At 35.8% G+C, this 27,299-nt stretch overlaps 1 protein-coding gene across 2 annotated transcripts in view; it reads left to right on the top strand.

The window, feature by feature from the left end:
- Positions 1-831: 831 nt before the first annotated feature.
- The window catches only part of LOC138698339 (putative polypeptide N-acetylgalactosaminyltransferase 10), an 85,926-nt gene continuing 59,458 nt past the window's right edge, over positions 832-27,299 (top strand). Inside the window, exons 1-6 of one of the 2 annotated variants that reach the window (XM_069824188.1) lie at positions 832-1,124; positions 5,696-5,914; positions 9,840-10,060; positions 15,399-15,565; positions 19,097-19,285; positions 23,345-23,522. In XM_069824188.1, coding sequence (XP_069680289.1) covers positions 5,711-5,914; positions 9,840-10,060; positions 15,399-15,565; positions 19,097-19,285; positions 23,345-23,522 — 959 coding nt within the window. In that variant the 5' untranslated portion in view covers positions 832-1,124; positions 5,696-5,710. Of the gene's footprint in view, positions 1,125-1,171; positions 1,435-5,695; positions 5,915-9,839; positions 10,061-15,398; positions 15,566-19,096; positions 19,286-23,344; positions 23,523-27,299 lie in introns of those variants that run through there. The other variant, XM_069824189.1, reaches the window with a different exon arrangement.

The following is a 27,299-nucleotide window of genomic DNA, read 5'->3' as shown; positions in this document are numbered from 1 at the left end:
GAAACAGAAAGTAGTGCACCGGTAATTTAGTGATAATTATTTATCTTAGGGTTTTCTTAGCGTGGTGACAAAACATGTCCAATCCTCGAGTGTGTTGTGTGAGGTGAAAAACTCAGTAATGCTGCTATGGTTCCCAGTAAATTGAAAATTTTGTTAACGAAATTAAAACATCAAAGAGGGAGAGACTCAGATCCATCAGTGAAGAAATGAGGCTTGCACTGTCAACGATTCCACCACGGATCAGCTATCTCTGTGCAACTAAGCAGCCCAAGTATCACTTGAAGGTATGAGTAGAGTTATTTACTTTAATATTAGTAATAGAAATGTGTATTTTCTACAGTGAATTAAAGTTCATGAATTGTTAATAAGATAATGCAAGAGTCGATTTCTCTTTTATAATAATGATGACAATAATAATTATATTATTATTAACTTGATTCTATTACGTAATTAATTAAGAGAGTCACATCATAGGTTTTTGAGGGGATTAACATTTTGGTGTGCCGTGTTGAGTCTAGGTCCGTCTAGGGTTTGCACACTAGGGTTGTAGGATGTTCATTATATAGTTTGATCATTTCTCTCCTGTATCCTTATATTACAATATATATTTGTCTCAGTCCATCTCAACATTACAAGATACGAATACTTTAATTAATGTGTAAGTCATCATTGAAGAAACAAAAATGTTTATGAATTATGAATTTTAAGTGAAAGACTTTTCACGTTCACAATCTTCATTATATTATCTTTGCTAGGAAAGTCAACGATGATATTTTTGCGGTGAGTTAATGAACATGTGTGAAGGGATGTATTTTGAGGAGGGGTATTCACGAGAGGAGCCAGAAGAGGGGAACAGTGTTTGGGCTCCTCTGTAGTGTTTGGTGTTTTACAGTGCGTTTGCAAGTAGTGTTATAGGAGAGTGGTTGTAATAGTATTTGTTTAATTGTTTTTTATTCATTTCGATGTGTAGACACACGTGCAGAGTGAACATGCTCATTAATCATAAGATATGTTATCATAATAACGTTCAGACAGTCACGCAGCAGTGCGAACTGATGTGAGTTACCAATGCTGTCATTCCACATTCAACCGTGGGATGAAAGCCACATAGCCAAAGCTGACAGGTAAATCTAGTGATTAGTATAAAGCGCTATCAGTTTTAATTTACTCATTCGTAGCTTTACTACTTCTGTTTAGTCGCGTTAATAGCGTAATAAATGCAATTGTGCACTCTAACGATGTGATTAATGCTGTTCGAAGTTTGTTTTATTATATATAAGTACTTTTTATAAACCAGTACGAATATTTGGTAAGTGATAAGCCAGTTGATGGTGATAAAATGAGATTAATGTGACAACGTGTCTTCTAGAAACGAAAATAATTTTATGTGGAATAACTAGGGCCTATATCACTTTATGATATCAAAACACATAGGTAAGTAAAACTTTTGTACAAGCGTCATATTAACTTGTGTTACAATAGTTCTGGACTTAGGTTAATTGAATTAGAACTCCTGGCTTCCCGAACTCTTTACATTAAAGGAGAAATAAATCTTTCGTAGGCTCATTGCTTGCATACCATGTGTTACCCCATAACCTTCTCTTGTGACGAACTTTCCTCTAGGGACTGCTTATATGTCTGAGTTTGAAGCAGTGAAGTGTATGTACTTCGTTTATATACTAACTTATTATTAGTCGTAATAGGTTATGAATTAGAAGACTATAATTTAAGTTGGTTAATTGCAGTCGTTGCAATTCGACATCTTACATGTGTTATCATCTCGTACTTGCAGTACTATTACAATAGACCCGATAAAATGTAACACTATTTTTGTAGCTCAGTATAGGATTTAAAAATTTCACATACAACTGAGAGTGTAATAGGACACTTATAAATTTGCACCAGAACTAAGAATATATATATATATATATATATATATATATATATATATATATATATATATATATTTTTTTTGGTGAAAAGCTCCCTCATAACTGTATAGGTCCTAATGACCAATTTGTCGGGATCTTTCTTTGTCACTCACGTTTTATCCAATTTGAAATTTTTTCTGGTGCCAAGTGTGTTAATGAACATAATTTTACATATCAGAAGAGTCTAAAAATCTAGGCCCTAAAATGTTCTTTGTAGTGTATGCCTGTTAACACAGCCAGTTAATTTAAGATGGCTCTGCTGTAGCCTAAGTATTTGAGACTTCAGTTAGCTTTCCTATTTTTAATTTTATGAAGGAACTCTGTCAATATAAAGTATCCACCGGCCACTGAACGAATATTGCACACTTTTATCACTGCCAATGTGGCGCTATAAACAAATTTTCAATAATTTTATCACAACCACAACACATTATAGAATTAATTATAGGCTGTATAAACGTTATTGGGGTGAAAAAAGGAATATTTTGAATATGTTTTTAATTTATAGATCTAGCCTATAAGTTAAATGTGTGCCAAGGAGTCTGTTTCTTAATGGCATCATGTAGGGCATACTTGTTCATTTTTTAATTGTTCAGATATCAAAACGTACAAATCATATTTTTTACTACATATAAACTATTGTAAACCTGCTTTTATTTGGTAAAAATTGCCTAAAATTTATGATTCCAATGTATATGTAGCCTACATAATAAAGGGAAGTACTTCAGTACCATTGTATCAATTTATCACCATAGAGAATACGGGTAAATGAATTAATAATTACAGGCAAACATTAAATCAAAAGTAATTGAATAACAGTATCAATTTCATTGAACTGTTTAAACATTTTAGGTAGGTAGTACCAGTACTGTAGTATGAGTAATGTTTCTTTCACTTTTCTGATGTCCTATTTGTCTTAATCTGGAAGACATTCTTTTATACTGCATATCCATAAATCATAAACAAAGCAAATTAAAATCGTTAATACCATCGCACAAGACTCAGCTTTGCAACACATACTGATCACACCCCAACCCTGACTACCGGTGACAGGCAGCTGTAATGAACACCAATCAAAGTACCCCTCATTTATTAGAGAAACTCTAGTTGTAGGCTACAGTGGATTACATGTTATCAGCATCCTGCTGAATAGCCTACATTATGAAATTGATCGATTTTATTTGAAAAATGATTGCATGTCTACTTCACCAGGGGTTCCCAACTGGTGTGTCGCGCAGCCCCATGGAGTATGTCGCAGAATTTTGTAAATGAAAAATAAATTTTATGCCATCTAGAAAGTCTCTATACAACACATTTTTTATTTACAACGAAGTCTTTGATACAATACATTTTATTTTGAGACAGACTTTACCATGAAACGTGAACACCTGCAACAGTGCTCAGTTTAATTTTTCTGCCTGGCGATAATTGCAATGAAAGTTAACACCTACAACAATGCTTTGTTCAGTATCAGTATCCTCAACACGTGCTATAATATATTTAGCAGAATTTTAAACGAAAAACTAAAAAAAAAAAATGCTGAAACCTTCCTTCTAGGGTGCCAAAATGGCTTTAGAAAAGGAAGACCATGTATAGATCCATGATTCAGTATCAAATTACTATTAGAGAAAAGAAGAGAACTTAATTTAGAAACCCACATAGTATTTATCGATTTTGTGAAAGCTTTTGACGGTTCGAAGAGACCTTGTGTTTGACATTTTACAAGAAAAAAATATACCAACTCTGCTATTTCAAAACATAATAGAAATCTACACTGACAATAAAATAAGTGTCAAAATAAATGATCGTAGGCCTATATCTGAAAAAAAAAAAAATGTTAATAATGGAGTTAGACAAGGTTGCCCATTATCTCCAACACTAGGCCTATTTAATATTTACATGAATGAAATCATTTCCAAATGGAACCAAATCTATACATCAGGAATCATAATAACCAGTACCTTAACATTAAATACACTGCTCTTTGCAGACGATCAAGTTATAATTTCCAATTCTGAGGATAACTGACAAAGAGGACTATATACATTAAATAAAATATTATTAGAATTTGGGATGGAGATTTCAGCACAAAAATCAAAAGTAATGGCATTTTTGGGGCAAGATCCAATCAGAAGTAAGATAATACACAATAACCAATGCCTCATCTCGGCAAATACCATCATGCTATCACCAATCTCATCGATGCTAAATAACCTAGTAGTTGATACTTACTACTTACTTACTGACTTTTAAGGAACCCGTAGGTTCATTGCCGCCCTCACATAAGCCTGCCATTGGTCCCTATCCTGAGCAAGATTAATCCAGTCTCTACCATCACATCCTACTCCCTCAAATCCATTTTAATATTATCTTCCCATCTACGTCTCGGCCCCCCCAAAGGTCTTTTTCCCTCCGGCCTCCCAACTAACACTATATGCATTTCTGGATTCGCCCATACATGCTACATGTCCTGCCCATCTCAAATGTCTGGATTTTATGTTCCTAATTATGTCAGGTGAAGTATACAATGCGTGCAGCTCTGCTTTGTGTAACTTTCTCCATTCTCCTGTAACTTCATCCCTCTTAGCCCCAAATATTTTCCTAAGAACCTTATTCTCAAACATCCTTAATCTCTGTTCCTCTCTCAAAGTGAGAGTCCAAGTTTCACAACCATACAGAACAACCGGTAATATAACTGTTTTATTAATTCTAACTTTCAGACTTTTTGACAGAAGACTAGATGACAAAAGCTTCTCAACCGAATAATAACAGGCATTTCCCATATTTATTCTGCGTTTAATTTCCTCCCGAGTGTCATTTATATTTGTTACTGTTGCTCCAAGATATTTGAATTTTTCCACCTCTTCGAAGGATAAATCTCCAATTTTTATAGTTCCATTTCGTACAATATTCTGGTCACGAGACATAATCATATACTTAGTCTTTTCGGGATTTACTTCCAAATATATTTCTTTACTTGCTTCAAGTAAAATTCCCGTGTTTTCCCCAATCGTTTGTGGATTTTCTCCTAACATATTCACATCATTCGCATAGACAAGAAGCTAATGTAACCCGTTCAATTCCAAACCCTCTGTGTTATCCTGAACTTTCCTAATGGCATATTCTAGAGCGAAGTTAAAAAGTAAAGGTGATAGTGCATCTCCCTGCTTTAGCCCGCAGTGAATTGGAAAAGCATCAGATAGAAAATGGCCTATACATACTCTGCTGTAAGTTTCACTAAGACACATTTTAATTAATCGAACTAGTTTCTTGGGAATACCAAATTCAATAAGAATATTATATAAACTTCTCTCTTAACCGAGTCATACACCTTTTTGAAATCTAGTAGTTGATACAGCATCGTTAAATAAGTAACCAACTAAAAAAATTCGTATAACAGCCCCATACAGGACATTAATGTCACTACTTAAGGCATGCTTCTGCTGATGACCACAAATAATAATAGGCCTAATAATAATAATAATAATAATAATAATAATAAATGGAAATAAAAATATAATTATAAAAATGTCCGCAAAAATTGTACATTAAATCATAAGTCTGATGAATCAAGATACGTTAAATTGAGACTTTACTGTATTGAACAAAATTTAAGACTTTTAGCAAGTGAATGACTCTACTTACAAAATTAAGTTGCATTATAAACATATGGTCAAATGTCCAAAAATGTTAAAAAAAAGAAGAAAAAGTGTAATTGAATGTTATGGAAAAGGTGATAAGGTGTAATTATACTGTTTCTACAGGAAGAGGACCCTAGCATGATGCGTCGGAGTGTGAAGAGTGTGTGCAAGTTTCTTATGCTTGCTGGTCTCACTGTAGCCACAACAGTCGTCATCTTCCGCTATGTTCGCAACATGGAGTTGTCTGGTTTCGGGAATGATGCTCTTGATGTACGAGGGGCAAGACCAGTTGCTCCTGGTCATGAGCCAAATGCACCCGAACGCATATTTGTTCCACCCAAAGTAAGTTAAATTTCTGTGAGTTGTTATTGAAGTACTGTATTTGTTTTTATTAATTTAAACATTTTTTGTGATTAGTTTTTCTACATCGGGAGAATGATTATGTTAAAAGTTAATTTCGAGCATTTATAATAGGACTAGCCAGAGTTAGGAGGATGAATGGCAGAGAATAGTTCTCACACTGCACATTCTCAATTCTTTCCTTTTTAATCACAATCATAAAGGAAGGATATTTTTTCCGTGACCATTTGCTTTCCTCCCACATTGTTGCTATAACATTATATATCTCATGATAGCCATATGGATATGATCATTTACAAAATCTTTATGAAGTGGGAGCATGCCCTGTAGCCTGTCTCAGCATGACAATAACTGAACAGATAGCAATTTATAACATTTCCTTCCCATTGTTCATAGTCACATGGGGAGTAGTACAATAGCTTTGATTGAATGTGGACTAGTGAAGGAAAACAATATTGAGACAAAAAACACAGGAGGGACTGTTGTAGTGGTCTCAACTGTTCATATTTAGATCGGAGTTTATAGTAAATACTCTGAAATTAAACTATTTAAAATTATCCACTGTTGCACTTAGTTCAGTTCAGTTCCAAAAGTTACATCACCTGACTTGATACTGGCTGCATTTATGTGATAAATAAATGAATATGTATCTGCATGGAGTAAACCTTACTACCCTTTTAAAGTTTAACTTGTTAGCTTTTCAAAGTTTGTTTGGAATTATTTAGGAAAACAATAGTTTGGCATGGATTCTGAAAAAGCATAAGATTAGCTCGACTTTCTAGTTAAAGTCAGTGGCGGCCGGTGAGACATTCTGGTTGTGGTGCCAAAAATGTAAGAAGGTTGCACGCAAATCACCAAGTGAAAGGTGATAATCACAGCTCATGTTTACATTATGTTAAATAAAACAAATTAATTAAGCGAGCTATTTTACCAGGTGTGCAGTTAATAATGCAACTAGTAGGCCTATATGAAACCAAAAACAGCAATAAACGCTTTTCTAACTTAAAAATATGCTTATATAAAATTTATCATTTGAATGTTAAGAGAGGAATTTAACTAATCGCTAACATCTTTAAATTTCAAGCAATGTACTCACCAAAGTGCCAATCCAACTCCGAGAGAGAGACATCTGCATCTGGATTAAAAAGAACGGTACTGGAAATCCATTCGTCGTTCCTTTTTGTTGGCAAACAAGTCTATCACTTTTGCATTGAAACCTTCAATCTTGCATACGAAAGATTTTTCGCACGATAACATTCCTAAAGCACTCAATCTTTCTTCCTTCATAGTGTTTCTAAGAAATAATGTGGTTATTCTTTTCAGCATAGAAAAGCATCGCTCAGCTTCAGAAGTGGAGATGGGCATTGTAATTAACAATTTCAAAATTTTGATTGTCTCCTCGAAAGTATCACATATTTCATCTTCTAGAATTAAGGAAAGAAATGGAAAATATAAATAACTTTTAGAACTCGTAAAGTTACTGGCAAAAACACACGAAATGAACGGTGATACAGACAATAAATGAAAACGTTTACACTTCACTTAAACAGACCGATGAATCCAAGGCAGCAGCTTGAATAACACATGTTCATGTCCTGCATAAATCTCATATATCGTTAACAAAATCATCAATACTAGCAACAGTGTAACGATATTTACTTGCCGCGAAATAAAACAAATATCACACTAAATTAACTAATAGTGTTACATAATATGAGGAAATACGTAGTTGTCTTTCTAAAAATAACCATGACTGACTTTCTCTGCATTCGATACAGTTAAATGAATAGTAATTTGTACTTTCAAATCCAAGTTGTGTGCATTAGTTTTGAATTGGTAACATTGCATTAAGATTTGGCGCCGAACTTTTCGTGTAAGTCTGCTCTTGAGACAACGGTTTCCTGCCAAACTTTTCCAACAAACCCTGCCATCTAGCGGAATTTCTGGATTACTGCGCTCTAGCGGGCGGAATTTTAACTACTGAGTCAAATTGAACTCGGCTCAGTCTCCGCCATAAGAACCAGTAGCCTTTTGTACAGTGTTATATGGGCTTACCCGGTGCCACAGAGAACTGGCTCCAACGTTCGAAAAAACACTGCAAGAGTGCGTCCCGATCTGTGCGCGCGCTCGTTCAAATGAAATTGGAATAAAATACGTAGAAATAAATTATTACAACTATTTTTTAGGGTATTATTTTTTGTTTCTTTCATTGGTGGTGCCATGGCACACTGGCACTGCCCCAAAAGCCGCCCCTGGTTAAAGTTATAAGTTTGAATCTTAACTTTAACTAGAAAGTCGAGTTGATCTTACGCTTCTTCGAAATTCATGCCAAACTATTGTTTTCCTAAATAATTCCAAACAAACCTAGGAAAGCTAACAAATTAAACTTTGAAAGGGTACTAAGGTTTACTCCATGCAGATACATATTCATTTATTTGTCATATAAATGCAGCCAATATCAAGTCAGATTTGGGGAGTATTAAACACGCAAGTAAAATAACAAACATGCAGTGAAGTGTAAGCTTGAGTATCGAATGGTTGCTGACATTAACTGTTTGAGTGGGACAATTCGCGGGTGCTCGTGTAAAGGGGGTTAAGTATGATTTGGCTAAACTGGAATAAGTACAGATTTGAACTATCCACAATTACTTTTCTCTTGTGTTAAAGGGGTTAAGTCATTCTTCCATCTATGCTGCAGTTACAGTGCTCCATATTTTGTGACAAAGGGGTTTTGTTCAGTACCAAAGGAGAGAAGTTTACATACCTTACATTTTGACTTAACACCCTTTACACGAGCACCCGCGAATTATGCTATATATAGTCCTGTCACTCTAATTTCCGGCAGCCAATCGCGTTGCAGGTCGGCTACATTTAAACGTGTGCGTCTTGTGATTCACTTATGAAGACGTTATTCATTTCTTAAGGCTCGATAAATAATATAATCGCCCGCCATTTTGGCTCTTTCATTGGCGTTCGCAGAAAGCACACGAAGACGTTATTTGCCGCTCAATTATTTGCTGAATTACAGTGTGTTTTATTTATTATCATAAACTACGACATGATAATGTTTAACGGTGTGGCAAATAGATTCCTCGTATGGTAGCTTGGCAACGAAAGAACAAAAATTGCGAATGATACTACCTACCTAGACTTTATAGAGCCTTCACTTCCTAAGATGTAATCAAAGAGGAGGAGTCACGCCGGGAATAACAGCATCACGACTATAGTATATAGTGGAAGTGGTATCCTTGGGAGGGTTTCTACATGTGGTTTATAAGACTCCGAAATCTAACAACTGAGCCACATGGGCTGGAGAATGGATAATAACATGTAAGTGGCAGATAAGGCCGATAATGGTGTCAAAACAAAATAGTGACAGTATTTTGTTAATGGTCTTAACTGTTATTTACACTTTAGTGCACAGTTTACAAAATGCATTGTCCAATCCATGTGCTTAAGATCTCTATTGTTTGATTCCTCAGTCTTGTGAATGAGGCTTAGCTATCTTCCCAATGAAAATCACATCCCATCTACTATCTGTTGTTGGCATTCTTAGCTTTTAATGCAAGTAATTTGTAACCATATCATCAGAAATCCTCGTACATTCTTAAACACACAATTTATTCTTTGAGTGTCTTTGTATACAGCTACTACTTTTTTTGGTAGTTAAATTTCAGCAGTTACTGAATTTGCATACGCAACACTCTTCAGGTAGTCCCTGTTCTAAAAATACATTGGATTCAAGTCAGGTGATTTTGCGGGCTGCTCAGAGGAGATTTTTGGACAAAAAAAAAGAGACAGTTTTGTCTAATAGAAATGAGAGTTTTGATTCATTTTATTTATTTTGTTTGAAGATTTCTCAGTTGTATTATAGTGTATTTCGTGGTAATGATAAAGTTCTTTACAGCATGAAGCTGTGGGTGACAACGTGAAGATAGACTGGCATAACTATAAACAAATTGAAGCTGAAGCAAAACAAATAGGCATAGGTGAACAAGGAAAGCGTGCCTTTCTGTCTGCAAGCGAGAATGCCAAAAAAGAAGAGCTGTACAAAGTGAATGGCTTCAATGGATATCTTAGTGACAAAATAGCGCTGAACAGGTCCTTGCCAGACATCAGGCATAAAGGGTGAGTTCTGGAGCATGATACGTGTTCACCCATCTTTCTTATTTCTGAAGTTCTGACGTAAAGTTCTTTCTTCCTAGTCCTCATGTGCTTTTGTACTGTATCCAATGTGTAGACTGTGTGAGGACTTCCATTTTCATTATAAATCATAGACTGTTTTACTGTTATATGAAAGTTTTGCAGATTTGGGAGTGTTTTCTATGTAAGTTATCTTTACAATCATGTCTCTAAACTTTTAAAAGGGTATTCATTTTTTTTGTTTACAAGACACATAATTTTATTAAATTGAGTGTATTTTGGTGATTCAAATCCTTATAATATAAGAATAACAATTATACGCAAAGAGAAAACACTAGGAAGACTAGTGACAGAAATTAACAGTGAGGTTCGACAAAAGTGTCCCTGATTTTTAATCTTTGTTTAGACAAAACCAGCAGAAAATATCTGAATGTTTTAAATAAAAATTTTGTAATTAATAAAACCAATTTAAATTGCATTTCATATACGCCTTTGGGCAGACCATTAAAACGTTGACAAGAGACTAATGGGTGACTAGGCCCAATACATGGAGGGATAATGATGAATTGTAGAAGGCCCAAAATAATGATACTTACTTACTGGCTTTTAAGGAACCCGGAGGTTCATTGCCGCCCTCACATAAGCCCGCCATTGGTCCCTATCCTGAGCAAGATTACCATCATATCCCACCTCCCTCAAATCCATTTTAATATCTTTCCATCTATGTCTCGGCCTCCCCAAAGGTCTTTTTCCCTCCAGCCTCCCAACTAACACTCTATATGCATTTCTGGATTCGCCCATATGTGCTACTACATGCCTTGGCCATCTCAAACATCTGGATTTAATGTTCTTAATTATGTCACGTGAAGAATACAATGCGTGCAGCTCTGCGTTGTGTAACTTTCTCCATTATCCTGTAACTTCATCCCTCTTAGCCCCAAATATTTTCCTAAGAACCTTATTCTCAAACACCCTTAATCTCTGTTCCTCTCTCAAAGTGAGAGTCCAAGTTTCACAACCATACAGAACAACCGGTAATATAACTGTTTTATAAATTCTAACTTTCAGATTTTTTGACAGAAGACTAGATGACAAAAGCTTCTCAACCTAATAATAACACGCATTTCCCATATTTATTCTGCGTTTAATTTCCTCCCAAGTGTCATTTATATTTGTTACTGTTGCTGCAAGATATTTGAATTTTTCCACCTCTTCGAAAGATAAATCTCCAATTTATCTCCAAAATATTGATAGATAATGAAATATTTGAACAAGTTAATAACTTCAGCTTCTACCTTGGATGCAATATTTCTTACCAAAAATATATAGATATGTAAAATAAATTTACGAAATACCAATATATGTGTGTAACAAGTAAGACAAAATAATGTAAGTAAAAAGATAAGAAAATAAATTAGATAAAGTTTTACAAAATGATGACCATTTTAAGGCCTATTTTGTGAGCAAAAAATTGCGTCTTGTACACTGACAAATATGGTACTTTCAAAGGATGGAAGGGTAGTGCTGAAGTTGATACCTGTTTTATTTCTGGATCCTCTGTCTCCTTTTTTCTTGCTAATCACTGTGATTCTTATAAATTTATGTCGTGTATTATTAATATATTTTGTATTTTATTTAAAATGCTTTCTTATGCTGTTTACTCAGTGGTGTTAGGCATTGGCACCATTAGCTATATTTTTTTTTTGGTGGGGGAGGGACACTAGAAGAAGAAAACTATAAAATCTTTATACTATAGATATGAAGTTTGAAGGCGTTATTTATTTATATCCCTACTCCTGATTGAATAATGAAATATAGAAGATTAATAATAATTATTGTACAATTAGGCAAAATATTGGGGGGACAGTTCCTCCTAATCCCTCCCTCGCTAACAGCACCTATGTTGTTAGATGATGAGATGATTATGAAATTAGACGGATTTTAAGAGAGTTCGACATGGCCTCTTTTAAGATACTATGTCAAAAATTTCCTGGAGGATCTAAGGAAAAAACACAAGCCTGCTAGTGTAGCTGCTCTTAATGACTAAACCGTACATGTCTACATTCCTTTCAAACTACTATTCTGTTTATATGAAGCTTAATTCTAAGCATGATGAAAATTAGACAGAGGGGATACAAATGGCATAATTCGTGCAGTATGTTACATTTGGCATAATATTTACATGTTTGCTATTCTTTGTATTAGCAGTAGTCACACTTGAGCAAATGTGTGTTACGGCAAGAGTATTATATCACTTGAATGGATTTGTTCATGGCTGTTGTTTCAGCTGAATAGTTTTGTTTTTGCGTATCTTCTTTATTGCTGTTACATGCTATTGTTCACTGAAATTTAATGTTTAATGTATTGGCCTTTGTTCAGCTAAAAGTACTCGTGGACGATTAAGATATAAATAGTCCTAATGACATTTCCGACAAAAATTAAATGCATTAGAATGCAGCAGGTTCCAAGTTATTATACTCTGTAAATTAAATATTACTACACTCGACGAATTTCACAATAAATAACCACATTCTTTTCCTTCTCAAACTTTATTTCTTCTTCTTCTTCTTCTTCTTCTTTATTTTTGCCCTTCCTCAACTTGTCTTTCTGTTCTCTTCTGGTTTTTCTCTTCTTCCATCTTGCTTTTCATTTTTTTCTTGTCCTATTCTTTGTTGTCTTGCTGAGCTCCTTCGCCTTCCTCTTTCTGCCTTTTCTTCCTGTTTATATTTCAATGTCATCTCGTCTTTTCTGTCATTCCTACTCGTCTTTCTGTTCTTCCTCGCCTTTCTGTTTTTAATTTTTGTCTTTCCATCTTTTTGCCCTTGTTTTATTATTCTTTTTTGTCTCTCCTTCCTCCATGCCATTCTGTTCTTCCTCCTCACCGTTCTATTCTTCCTTGCCTATGTGTTCTTCCTCCACGCCATTCTGTTTTTCCTCCTCGCCTTTCTATTCTTCCTTGCCTATCTGTTCTTCCTCCTCGCCTTTCTATTCTTCCTTGCCCATCTGTTCTTCCTCCTCGCCTTTCTATTCTTCCTTGCTTATCTGTTCTTCCTCCTCGCCTTTCTATTCTTCCTTGCCTATCTGTTCTTCCTCCTCGCCTTTCTATTCTTCCTTGCCTATCTGTTCTTCCTCCTCGCCTTTCTATTCTTCCTTGCCTATCTGTTCTTCCTCCTCGCCTTTCTATTCTTCCTTGCCTATCTGTTCTTCCTCCTCGCCTTTCTATTCTTCCTTGCCTATCTGTTCTTTCTCCTCGCCTCTCTATTCTTCCTTGCCTATCTGTTCTTCCTTGCCTATCTGTTCTTTCTCCTCGCCTTTCTATTCTTCCTTGCCTATCTGTTCTTTCTCCTCGCCTTTCTATTCTTCCTTGCCTATCTGTTCTTCCTCCTCGCCTTTCTATTCTTCCTTGCCTATCTGTTCTTTCTCCTCGCCTTTCTATTCTTCCTTGCCTATCTGTTCTTTCTCCTCGCCTTTCTATTCTTCCTTGCCCATCTGTTCTTCCTCCTCGCCTTTCTATTCTTCCTTGCCTATCTGTTCTTCCTCCTCGCCTTTCTATTCTTCCTTGCCTATCTGTTCTTTCTCCTCGCCTTTCTATTCTTCCTTGCCTATCTGTTCTTCCTCCTCGCCTTTCTATTCTTCCTTGCCCATCTGTTCTTCCTCCTCGCCTTTCTATTCTTCCTTGCCTATCTGTTCTTCCTCCTCGCCTTTCTATTCTTCCTTGCCTATCTGTTCTTTCTCCTCGCCTTTCTATTCTTCCTTGCCTATCTGTTCTTCCTTGCCTATCTGTTCTTTCTCCTCGCCTTTCTATTCTTCCTTGCCTAACTGTTCTTTCTCCTCGCCTTTCTATTCTTCCTTGCCTATCTGTTCTTCCTCCTCGCCTTTCTATTCTTCCTTGCCTATCTGTTCTTTCTCCTCGCCTTTCTATTCTTCCTTGCCTATCTGTTCTTTCTCCTCGCCTTTCTATTCTTCCTTGCCTATCTGTTCTTTCTCCTCGCCTTTCTATTCTTCCTTGCCTATCTGTTCTTCCTCCTCGCCTTTCTATTCTTCCTTGCCTATCTGTTCTTTCTCCTCGCCTTTCTATTCTTCCTTGCCTATCTGTTCTTTCTCCTCGCCTTTCTATTCTTCCTTGCCTATCTGTTCTTCCTCCTCGCCTTTCTATTCTTCCTTGCCTATCTGTTCTTTCTCCTCGCCTTTCTATTCTTCCTTGCCTATCTGTTCTTCCTCCTCGCCTTTCTATTCTTCCTTGCCTATCTGTTCTTTCTCCTCGCCTTTCTATTCTTCCTTGCCTATCTGTTCTTCCTCCTCGCCTTTCTATTCTTCCTTGCCTATCTGTTCTTCCTCCTCGCCTTTCTATTCTTCATTGCCTATCTGTTCTTTCTCCTCGCCTTTCTATTCTTTTTTGCTTATCTGTTCTTTCTCCTCGCCTTTCTATTCTTCCTTGCCTATCTGTTCTTTCTCCTCGCTTTTCTATTCTTCCTTGCCTATCTGTTCTTCTTTTTTCTATTCTTCCTCGCCTATCTGTTCTTCCTCTTTGTCTTTCTATTCTTGCTCTGCTATCTGTTGCTTCTGCTCGCCTTTTTGTTCTTTCTCTCACCTTTCTGTTCTTTCTCCTCACCTTTCTGTTCTTTCTCCTCACATTTCTGTTCTTTCTCCTCACCTTTCTGTTCTCATCTTCTCTTCTTCTCCCTCGCCTTTCTATTCTTTCTAGAATATGTGTTCTTCCTCCTCGCCTTTCTGTTCTTCCTCTTTGTTTTCCTGGACTTGTCATTCTTCTGTGCTTCCTCGCCTTCCCTTTCTTCTTGTTTTTCTGCTTTTCCTCTAAGATTTTCTGCTCTTCCTTCTCGTATTTCTATTCCCCTTCTTTTTATTCTTTTTTCTCGTCGTTCTGTCCGTTTTTCTATTACTTCTGGTCTTACTGTTATTCCTCTTAATCTTTTCGTTTTTTCTCGCCTTTCTGTCCTTCCTCTTCGTCTTTCTTTTCTTCCTCTTCGTGTTTCTGTTCTTCCTACTCGCCTTTCTATTCTTCATTCTCATTCTGTGCTTCCTCTTAGTTTTTTATTCCTTCTGCTCTTTGTATTCTTCCTTGTGGCCTTTCTGTTTCTCGTTTTTTTATTATTTTCCCTCGCGTTTCTGTTCTTCTTTGTCTTTATATTCTTCCTCTTTTTTCTGCTTTTCGTCGTCTTTATATTATTCTTTCTAGTATTTCTGTTCTCCTTCCTCATCTTTCTGTTCTTCCTCCTTGCCTTGTGTTGTAAAAGCATTTGTCTTGAGGTGAGGAAAAGAACAGTGATTTTTAAGTATTTTAAATTTATATTTTCCTTTATAGTTGTAAAGACAAGAAATATCTGGCGAAACTACCGACAGTGAGTGTGATAGTACCATTTCACAATGAACACTGGAGCACACTTCTGAGAACTGTGGTCAGCGTCATCAACAGGTCACCGGAACATCTCCTCAAGGAAATAATTTTAGTTGATGACTTCAGTTCAAAAGGCAAGTGGTATAGGTACTAAGTATAACTACCATATGCACAGACCCAAAGAGAGAAATGAGACATCCTAAATATTTATATCACCATATTTCTTCTAAGATGTTATTATTTATTACAGTCTTTGCTCTGATATTACCAGCTTCTTTAAAAATGGGGACTTCAGTTTTTCTTATGGATACACATAGATACAATGTCCTGCGTCTCTCTGTGGGGAGCGTAGGGCCACCTTTCTTATGGAGATATTTATATTATGACTGTTCTAAGTGAGGACAGATTGTTGAAGGTAATTCTCGGTGTCAGCGAATAAAACCTAGTCATTTCCGAAGAGTAATGTGTTAAGGGATTTTTATAAAAATAAGTATGTCTATACAGTTTACGTTAAATATTATTATCTTTTAATGGGGTAACAATATTTACGAAGGGAATGAAACATAAGTGTCTGTTTCTTGATCAATTTTTTTCTGCAATAATTAAAAACATTTCTTAAGTTGTTCAAATATACCTTGACGTTTGTGCCCATAAACCACGTAGTAACAATTGTAAAACATTTATATTCTTTTATGATTTAATAATGTAAACATATCCAAGCAGTAGTATTATGTTGTAATCATTCATAATATTATTTTTATATTTACAAAAATCACTGCTTAAAAGTGATGGAAACATTAAAACATAAAATGATTGGTAGTGAAATTATAAGCGTATTCCTTTCTTGTCAAATAAACAGAAATACCGTAGAATCATACTATTGAACGGAAAGTTATAAAAATAATAGCTTCTGTAGATTATTGTGCATGCATATCAAGTGGGGCAGGACTATTGGCTTGTAATCCTTTAAGAAAGAAGGACCCGGAATAAAATTATTGTTGTCTTACCTCTATGTCATGTGTTCTTTTGTAACGATTCTTCTGTGCTGGACACATAAAGATAGCTTTAGATGGTAATCACTAGATCTTGGATGTTTAGGCATTTATAATGCATTACTTAAAATAGACAGGCATAAAAGGCAATTAATACATTAAAAAAAGCACAATAGGCAGGTAAAGAAGTCAATTAAAATGAAAAAGGCGCTCTAAGTTCAAGAAAATGCATAGGTCTAATATAATTCATAATTTAATTTATATGGTATTCATGCAGTACATCTCGCTGTTCATTGCTCACTACCACAATGTACAGCCTTAGACACAAAAATGACAAATCTCCTGTGAATGTCTGAGTTCACTTCGGGCAGTTCCTTGTTCACATGGCTATTAAAAGGATGTTTGCACCTAATTTACTCTTTGAATATATCTTCGTTGTAGATTATTCATAACACTTGACCTATACACAATTAGAAAAGGCACAAACAAACAAAGGAAAAACAGAGCGGAGTCATACAAAAGAAATTCCTTCACATGTAAACCTAAGCTCTCACGGAATCGACCAAAGTACTGAGTGATAATCACGTCAAGTTGAATGTTCATGATGGGGATGCTGCAAATGATGAGAGAGAAAAACCGATGTGCTTTTAGTATCAACGTTTATATAAATGTTATGTTTTTAATATAGGCATTCATTAATGTGATTTATCTTATTATACTATGGGTAAGAAAGAATTGGGAAAAGCCTGAAACATTTTCTAGAGAGAGTTCATTCAGTTCACTTTACGTGACAATGAGTTCATTGGATATCTGTTCCTTATTTAAAAGTATAGAATAAAGTGGAAGTATATGTATTAGCAATAATGAAGAACTGCTAATAATATGGATAATAGTGTTAAGTGTTGCTGCATCTGCTATTATTATGGGTGGCGAGCAGTGGTGCCAACTTTTGGAAAATATATTGTGGGCTCAAACACTTGAGTTATAAGTTAGACTAAATAAATCTCATAAATAATAATGGTAATAATAACACGAATTATTGGGTGGGCTCTGGCCCCAAGGGCGCATGTAAGTTGGCACCATTGGTGATGAGGACAACGTTCAACCTGTAACTCAGCGATGGGCGTTTGAGTGCATTTGCCCTCCGTGCGCACAGGGAATTCCAAGTGCGAGCGCTGCAGCGTGCTGTAGTGTGCCAGCAGCTATAACAGATCTTACAGCTTTTAAATGAGCTAAATTTAGGACTTCAGGGAAAAGAAATTCTTAATACACAATTTGCAGATAGAATTGTAGCTTTTAAGGAGAAATTGTTGTTATGGATACGTCAAATGCAAAAGGGCGAAATATATCATTTCCCATCCTTATCTAAGCGCATAGAATTTTGAACAGTGAAAATTTCGAAAAGTACGCATGTATTCTATCCGGTCTATTAGAGGAATTTACATCAAGGTTCCACGATTTAGATTGCCTGGAAATGGATTTGCATATTTTTGCTACATGTTCTGATTCCAACTGATTATTGATAACGTGCCCCCTTCATTATAATGTGAATTGATTGACCTGCGATGTGATGCGAGCAAAATATGATTCAAGATCTAGTCTTATGCAGTTTTATGACTGATTCCCAGGAGGACGCTTTCCCAATCTGCATAAGCTGTGTGAGAAAGTTTTGTGTTTATTTGGTTCCACTTATAGATGTGAACAGTTATTTTCTATTACGAAAATAAACATATCTTAAACAAGAAATGGTGGGCTTTTAACAGCAGTTCTTCGGATAGCTTGTGCTAATACAGTTTCTCCAAATCTTGAGAAATTGAGTAATATGAATTAGTGTGAAACAGACATGTTTTGTTTTGTGTTTAAGGAAGTGTTTCATTACTTTGTGTTCTTATTTAGTTCGGTAGAATAACATTTTCTTTTGAAACATACAGTACGTATAACCTAGATGTTGATACAGCATCGTAAAATAACCCAATAAAATAAAAAAATAAATACAGTACGTACCGCAACTTGAATAAATCGGTTTTCGTGCACTCTATAAGCACACTTCTCTCGTAGTACACTGTGCAAGCACAGAGTGCATAATTCTGCCCAATCCTGCTGTAACTAGTGACCATACAAGCGATAACAAGTGGTGAAGTGGACAAATATGAAGCATCCTACAGAATCGGTGATGGTACGGCTTGTGTATATGTATGTGTTTGTCTTTTTTGTGTGTGTTGACACATTCATACGCTTATGATAAGAATACTTATTTATGAATAAGCTTATTTCATCCTATTGTGCCTCTCCAAGGAAATCGTTCTGTCTCAGCCTATGATCAACTGATATAATCAAAGCATGAAATTTAATTAAATCTTATGACATAAGTAAAAGAGATTTATTTTGGGACTAATTGAAGACCTCCCTCGAAAAAGGGTGTAACTTCAAATCAATTAAATATGCAACTCAATGGAAAAAGTAATTTGAAGTATTCATTTGTAACAATAAATGAATGCATCCAATAGCTGAATAAACTTGTATTCTTTATTATTCAAATAATTGTGCTCATAAATATAGGTCTTACGAGTATGCCCCTGAAATTATTTTCTTTTCTCCTGAAACGTGGTTACATCCTTATTCGAGGGAGGTCTTCAATTGCTGTTTGAACTTGAGGACATTGCTATGTTGCAGAACATTGTAAGAAGCCTCTAGATGACTATGTAGCGAAGAATCTTCCAAAAGTACAAGTTATACACTTGCCTGAGAGATCAGGGCTGATCAGAGCACGTCTGGCAGGTGCGAATAAAGCTACTGCAGAGGTGTTGATATTTCTCGATTCCCACACAGAGGCCAATGTGAACTGGCTGCCTCCACTGCTAGGTAGGTTCACATTCACCATTGTGTTAGTACACAAGGCATTGACTATTCTTATCTGTAGATACATGTTCCTTGGGAAATAACAGCCTCAAATAATAAGATGTTATAGTTCACATTGAATCAGTAGAAGCAAAGAATGTTTCTATATTTGAGAATCATGTGTAGAGCATAAAAATTCGATCACAGTTTTTGATCTGTTAAAATGATTACTACTACTGCTTCTGCCGCTGCCACCATCACTACCAGTCAATTTGTCACTTGATGCCACTGAAATACAAGAGTTCCTCTTATTAAAGTCTGGGACATCTGGCAGTCCTGCTGGAAATTATTGGAATCAAATGGAGCAGAATATTACAGTAAAATACCTCGTAACTGGCACCCAGTTAACCAGCAATACCAAAATAATGGCACTTTTATTTGGGGGAGGGAGATGTTTAAATCTGTCGTGTTGCGTAAATTTGTGCTGTCAGTGTTGGAACATTAAGAAGTTCGCGCGAACTTTCATGTTCAGTGAATATTCAAACCTTAAATTGGCGTATTATTTACGTTGTGTGGTGTGTTTTAATAAAGAAAATCCATTCAGTTTTTATGGTATTTAGTTATGATGAAGTGATTGAGAAATAAGCTTCACTTGGCTCATAAAATACGAACATGTAATTTTTTTTATATATTTATTTACTTATTCAGCAGAATCTTGTATCCAGAACTTTGGTGCCAATTAAGAGGGATTATACTGTACCTAACCTCTGATTGAAGTTGTGGCTGATATGTGCATCTATTATCAGGCAGTACATCTCACTTTACAATATGTGTCAGAAGAAGAATAATTGTTTGTATGCATCTGAAGTCTGATTATGTAATATGTAGCTAATCAGCGATGTATGCAATAGAGGGAGAAAGGAACTGGCGACCCTACTTCATTATCTCTTGGCCTAGTTGCCTCATAAGTGGTGCCATGTTGGTGTCAATTGTGAGATTCAGACCTGTCTTCGGACAGTTGACTAACAACAACAATTACTACTACTACTACTACTACTACTGTACCTAGAAATTGTTTGCTATATTCTAATCCAGAGATTCCCAAATGGTGTGTCGTGTAGCCCTCATGGAGTGTGTCGCGAAATTTTAGAATTCAAAAATAGATTTTATGCCATCCAGAAAGTATCTTGACAACTTATTTTTTATTTAAAACGAAGTCTTTGATATGGTGCATTTTATTTTGAGACAGACTTTACCAATGAAACGTGAACACCAACAATACACAGTTCAATTTTTTTGCCAGGCAATAATTTGAATGAAAGTGAACACCTGGAACAATGCTTAGTAATTCGTTTACTCTTCCCACTTAGTAATAAACAAGAGTTAAAAATTGTCAAAACATATTGGTCAGTTTCAGTAAATATGTGTGAGCGGGTGAACGTGCGACTATTTTATCAAATGTGCTTTATTTAGATTTTATCATGGACAAATATTTAATTCGAGAACGATAATCTGAATCAAGTTCTGGGTTAGATGACAGCAGTGCGAATTCAAATAATGTGAGCGAAAATTCCCTTCAGGGATCACAAAAACATACTGTCGTTTTGTAAATATAGTGATGAATACTTGCAATATGGTTTTACGTGGCGTGGAGATGAATATAAACAATATCCCGAGTGTCTTATTTGCGGAAATGTTTTTTCAAATCAGTCGATGGTGCCGAATAAACTAAAAAGATAATTAGAGCTGCCATTTTCAACATCATTCTTGTGTGAATCAGCATTTCCTACCATGAAAATAGTGAAATCTAAACAAAGTAACAGACTGCTGCTTCTTGAATATGATTTACATGTTGGCCTGTCAACCATAAGGCCACGTATAGGGAAATTTTGTGCAACCCACCAAGCGCAGATTTCACATTAATTTAAATAGGTGAGTTTTCAAAAATGATAATAAAAATCTTTTATCGGACATCCAACATAGATAGGTTGGGATTTTTGACACATAGGCCTACCTTTATTTTTTCTAATGCTACTCAAGTTGCCTGCTTGTTTTTTTAGAATTTTCGATTGCATGTTAACATCGACCTATCTACAACACTGGATGTCCGACACTATACAGAAGTTATCAGTGTTTTTTTTCTGGCGGAATGTATTGGAACAGCATTCCAGCACCTTTTTGTTGCATTTTTCATCATGGAACCGAAATATCTGTGAATAACTATGTTTTTAATTTTGCTTAGACCTTGAAAGTCTTGGTTGGACGAAAACGAGGTTAAAAACGACAAAATTTCCGTACAGTGAACAGTAATCATAAAATATTCTACACAGAGTTCCACCACCTTTCTCTCCAGAAGAAAAGGACTGGTTGTTGTTATTATATTATTATTAAGAAAAACAAATAAGTGTGTCGCAATATCATGGGCATTCAGTAAAGTGTGTCGTCAGTCAAAAAAGGTTGGGAACCGCTGTTCTAATCTTATGTAAGAAAGATAAACAGAGAAAACAGTGTCTATTTTGTTGCAGCAATTTTATCTACATCTACATATGTTACAAAAAAATCAATAACTTTGAGAACATTAAATTTGATTTACAATTTTTTCTTCTTGCTGCATGAAGCTGTAACGGTATATTAGCATGTTTAAGTTGGCAACATCATGTGGGTAGGCTCATTGATCATATCCTCTGTTGCGCATTCGTGTCTTCATAACGAATCTTTCTGGGTGGAGTTCGTATGGTACTCACTATTAGGATTTTACTATGTGCATTAAGCTTACGTAAATACTGCTTCATCTATTGTCAGATTTGATTATATGTTGTTTTACTACTATATTGGAATGAGTGAGATTTGAGAAGCATTATTGTGATATTGTCCAAGACCTAACTTATTAAGTGTATTGTTATGAAATTAATCCTTCTTGTTACAGAACCTGACTTGTTTACTGGACCTTTTGGGGAGGTTCATTTCAACATCTTCTATTTTACACTCTATCCTTCTTGTTAACCCTTTCGAGATTTATTTTAAGGTTATGTATGATGGTTCAGTGGAGGGGGGGGGGGAGGAGGAACTGACCAAGGGATAAACTAGCCATCAGCGTATTCTGAATCTTACCGGACCGGTGGACAACAATGACGTCATGCTGCAGCAAAATAGGAACAAAACTGCTGGAAAGTTCAATGGCTATTATGGCGGCTGTACAAATTGTTGTCTGTGCTACGCTAGCAAGATTTTGCGAAATTTCCGTACTGTCATCTCGTTCAAAGAAAAGAGAGCATAAACAATTTATTTCTTGAAACAGTAGTAATAACTTATCTGTTGACATGTTCGTTCATAAGCCATTAACATATTGTTTTTACGTTATGCTTATTACAAACAATACAGCAGAACCAAAGTAGAACACACCGCCATGACACAACAATGCACGATGTCATTCGTCTGGTAATTCCTGCCCTATACAAGAACCAATCAGATTCACTGATGGCGGCTGATTGAGACTGCCACCACCTCTGCAAGCTGATGGAACTGGTGCGACACCAGTGGAGCATCAGTGACATCATCGTTGAAATTCAGAACACCATGATGCCATCAGATTGCTCAGAGTTGAGATTCGAAATACGCTCAATGAGTACCATACGAACTCCACCCAGGAAGATTCATAATGAAGATACACATGCATAACAGAGGATTTGATCATTGGGCTTATCTACATGATGTCGCCAACTTAAACATGCAAATATACTGTTACAGCTTCATGCAGCAAGAAGAAAAAATTGTAAATCCAATTTAATGTTCTCAAAGTTATTGATTTTTTTGTAACATATGTAGATGTAGATAAAATTGGTGCAACAAAATACACACTGTTTCCTTTGTTTATCTTTTTACTTAAGATCAGAATATAGCAAACAATTTCTCAATATGATGTCACCAACTTAAACATGCAAATATACTGTTACAAAGCACACTCACTGTTGTTGCCCTAACTCGGTCATGACTATTTTGTATGAATGATGATGTTATCATTTCGGCAGTACACAATTGATGAACTGTTTGACGCAAATGTACACCAATCTTTGTTTTGTTCAGATCCAATTGCTCAAGACTACCGAACATGTGTCTGCCCATTCATTGACGTCATTGCACATGACACATTTGAATATCGTGCTCAAGATGAAGGTGCTCGGGGTGCATTTGACTGGGAGTTTTTCTACAAACGATTGCCTCTGTTGCCTGAAGACTTGAAAAACCCAACAGAGCCTTTCAAGTAAGTTTTCATTCATGTAGTCCTTATTCTTCTCCTTGTTATCATATTTATTTGTTCAAAATGTTAGGAGTTCAAACCTGACTAAAGACAATGGATTTCTCAACATAAGAAAATCTAAAGTACTAGTTAATTAGTGCACGAAGGAAGTAAAGCTGAAGATTTCATGCTACAGATGTTCTGTGTAGTCAATGGTCATTGTAGTATCCTGCCTATTATATCAATTAAAGTCTGGCTAGATGGCAGGGAAGGCCTCCTGACCTTAGCTCTGTCAGATTCAGTAAATAAATAATATTCATCTTGATTACACAACTTCGGAATATAAAGTATATATTATATGCTTTCATATTATGTTAATTAACTAGGTTACCCACCGATTGAAACTGGTCAACAAGATAACCTAGCTAACAGTGGCGGCTCCTGCATATTTCTTAAGAGGAGGGAAGAAATTAACAGCACTAAATGACACCTTCTTGAATGAAACATGCTATAAATTAGCCTACATGCATACATGTAAGACCAGGTAGTGTTGGGGTTGGCATTCCCTTCTGTATAGCAGTAATCTGTTCTTGTAAACTGAGTTTCCTAAATTGTCCAAAATATATTATGATTTCACTTCCATTCATTGTTGAATAATTGCACAAATTAACAATTACAAGGAAATTCACAACCTCGTAGCATTTTTCGAGTACACTACAGCAACTCATGTGTTGGAAGAGACTAGCTACTAACTCTTAACCGGAACCGTTTTACGGAAATGGAAATGGGAAATAATCTGAGGAAAGCGAGAACACTGCACCCACCCACGTGGTCTGTGTTGCCATATGTACATTTTACAAGTTCAGTATCACATACTTCTGAAGAATGTCAGTTCTTGTAAAGTCATACTATCATTATTGTTCAAAGCTGCCAGTGGCCGATTAATTTTTTATGTTAAAAATGATGTAGTTTGGAGTACCTACTTTCAGTTTCAAATATATTTGTACAAAACTGACAACTTGGCTGTTGCCCTGTCTAGTAAACAATGAATAGAAATGAATTTTAGGGGCCAACTACGTAAAACTACTTCCTCTTTGTTTTACATAAACCCGACTTCAACTTTCAAATATCCACGAAAGTTTCAAACCATGAATAGTAGCCTATATAAAGTGCAATGAATGATATTTTTGATTTATAATTAAAAAAAAAAGTTTACATGGTGTCTTTCGTAGCGTTGCGTTAAAATTGTTTTTGTTGTGTCTCCTCCTAGATGTGTTATAGTCCGGTTGAATGCAACATTGTTAGTGGCAGCGGTAGCGAGCTTGCTGCACGACCAGTCTGTTTCTATTTCCTGCCCATGACTGATTCAGAGGAGGATCTCCTCCCTCTCCGTTCATTTACTCACTTTAAAACTCTGCTTCTTTCTCTGGCCGCTAGTGCGTTGTTGTCTATGTGTGTTAACTGCAGTAGAAGAGGAATGGAGTGCCTTTCCTCTACACAGACAATCTCGCATCTTTCTCACAGTTTTCAACAGCATATGAGCGCGCGTCGTTTAAAACTCGATCAACCGAGTTTTTCCTATAGCTGTGAACTTAAAAATTATCGAATCTTCCTCGAATTTCAAGGCACATATTTTATTTGGTCTTTACTTTCAAAAGAAGAAAATGTGAGGAGGACGTTCCTCCCTTCCCTCCCCCGAGAAACCGCCACTGCTAGCTAATTAACACGTGAAAGCATATTGTATACTTTATATTCCGAAATAATTAGTATTAATTATTATTGGCTATGTTGAAGTATATTGGGAGAGAGATAATCAGCACTGAATGTTACCATTAAAAATTGATATCATGGGTATAGAGAAATTGAGGCTATTGCAGGAAAGAGGGTCCATAAGCAAAAGTCATGTTTCGAGAAAACAAAGATTGAAAGATTTATTTTTATGTAATAGCGATTTGAGTGGATTTTTATCAAAATAATAATTTGCATACTGTATAATAATATTTATCTACAAGTTTTTGTTGAATAATGCATTCCGACTTTAATAGTGTTTTAAATAAATATATTTTATTAGAGAATTTTATAGGCCCTTTTCCAGAGAACAAGTTTATTTTTATCAAAATACTTTCAGTGTGATTATATTTTAGCAGAAATTAAACATCAGCATTGAACAGCGCACATTACAGAGGTTTACAAGTTCAAAATCATTTTAGTAAAATTATATTTCTTACATACGGCCAATGACTTTAGTCAAGTGCCACTGCATTGAATAAAAATATTTCTTACATATATCTCATAGTTACGTCATAAATTGTACTGGAAACGTAAAAATCGAGAATATCTGTTGGGTAGAGAATACAAATTACAGGTTATTTAGTATTAATCTAGAATGGATTCATACTCACTTCAAAGTTTAACTTCATAATGCAGTTTACACTTTAGTGCACATCCATTGGACTCATGTTCATTTTGAGGATCATCTTCACTGATGTTTGCTGAGTTCCACAACTACGCAAGGGTGCATGGGTTCATTCAATTAGCTACCCTGCCCTCTGTTTACCAGATATTGAAACGAAAGTACATAAGCAAGTGGATTTTAAAATGGAGAATCGAATTAAACTTTATCCCAAAAAAGGGTCACTAGAGTTATGGGCCCATTTTCCAGCTATCACCTCAATTGTTTTTCCCCTTCTTGGTTATAAACCTGCCAGTGCACGTGTGTGTTACAGTTTGCTGTAGTTTTATTATTAAAAGATTATTTAAATGAATGTAAAGATTTGAAGTTATGTTCGGATTTCTAAAGTTTGTTATAATTAATTACCTTATAAATTAATATGAAATGTCAGGAAAGAGTAAAAGGTAAAGGTAAAGGTATCCCCGTAACATGCCATGAAGGCACTTGGGGGGCATGGAGGTAGAGCCCCATGCTTTCCATGACCTCGGCACTAGAATGAGGTGGTGTGGTCGGCACCACGCTCTGACCGCCTTTTACCCCCGGGAACGACCCGGTACTCAATTTTTTATAGGAGGCTGAGTGAACCTCGGGGCCATTCTGAAAGTTTGGTAACGAGAAAAAATCCTGTCACCACCTGGGATCGAACCCCGGACCTTCCAGTCCGTAGCCAGCTGCTCTACCAACTGAGCTAATTGAAAAAAAAATATGGAGTTAAAATAGTTGTAAAATTATTTAAAAATTGTCTGTAGTTAAGTATTCTGTTTGGAAGTTTGTTTTGTTCCATCTTTTCAACATATTATTTTCTCTGCTTATATTGATATTTGTCTGTCGTTCTATTTATCTCATGCATTTTTATTGTTCTGAAGAATTTTATTGCATTCCTTTCACATTAAAGTACAAGAACTTCATAAAATTTTCTAGGTTTAACCAGTGGTGGCTCGTGAACTTGTGAATTGGGAGAGCTACAGTAGATTTCGGTACATACAAATTTTACTTCTTGATACCATTACTAATAAGTACAGGACGAAAATAAGTGCACTACATATCGAAAAACCAAAACTTCCTGACTTAGTTGGGAGATGTCTGTGGGACCATTTGCTAATCCCTAAGAAAAACTAATACCATCGATTTCAGTCTGAATTTCAGATCGGCAGACACTCAACTTACAATCTACCAGTTCATTCTGAATTGTCTTAGAATAACCTTAAACAGTGGCATGTTCCAAATGATTTTTGAGAGGCTGGTTTAGATTACTCACGAACTGTAGCAACCCACGAAACACATCAGGGTTCTTTGAATCGTTTTTTTCATCATGTCCCCTAAGGGGAAGTTCATATTGGCCACAAAAT

Source organism: Periplaneta americana, chromosome 4, assembly GCF_040183065.1.
Source record: "Periplaneta americana isolate PAMFEO1 chromosome 4, P.americana_PAMFEO1_priV1, whole genome shotgun sequence".
Lineage (NCBI taxonomy): Eukaryota > Metazoa > Arthropoda > Insecta > Blattodea > Blattidae > Periplaneta > Periplaneta americana.
The sequence above is the reverse complement of the archived record's forward strand: the minus strand, read 5'-3'. Positions and strand labels throughout refer to the sequence as shown.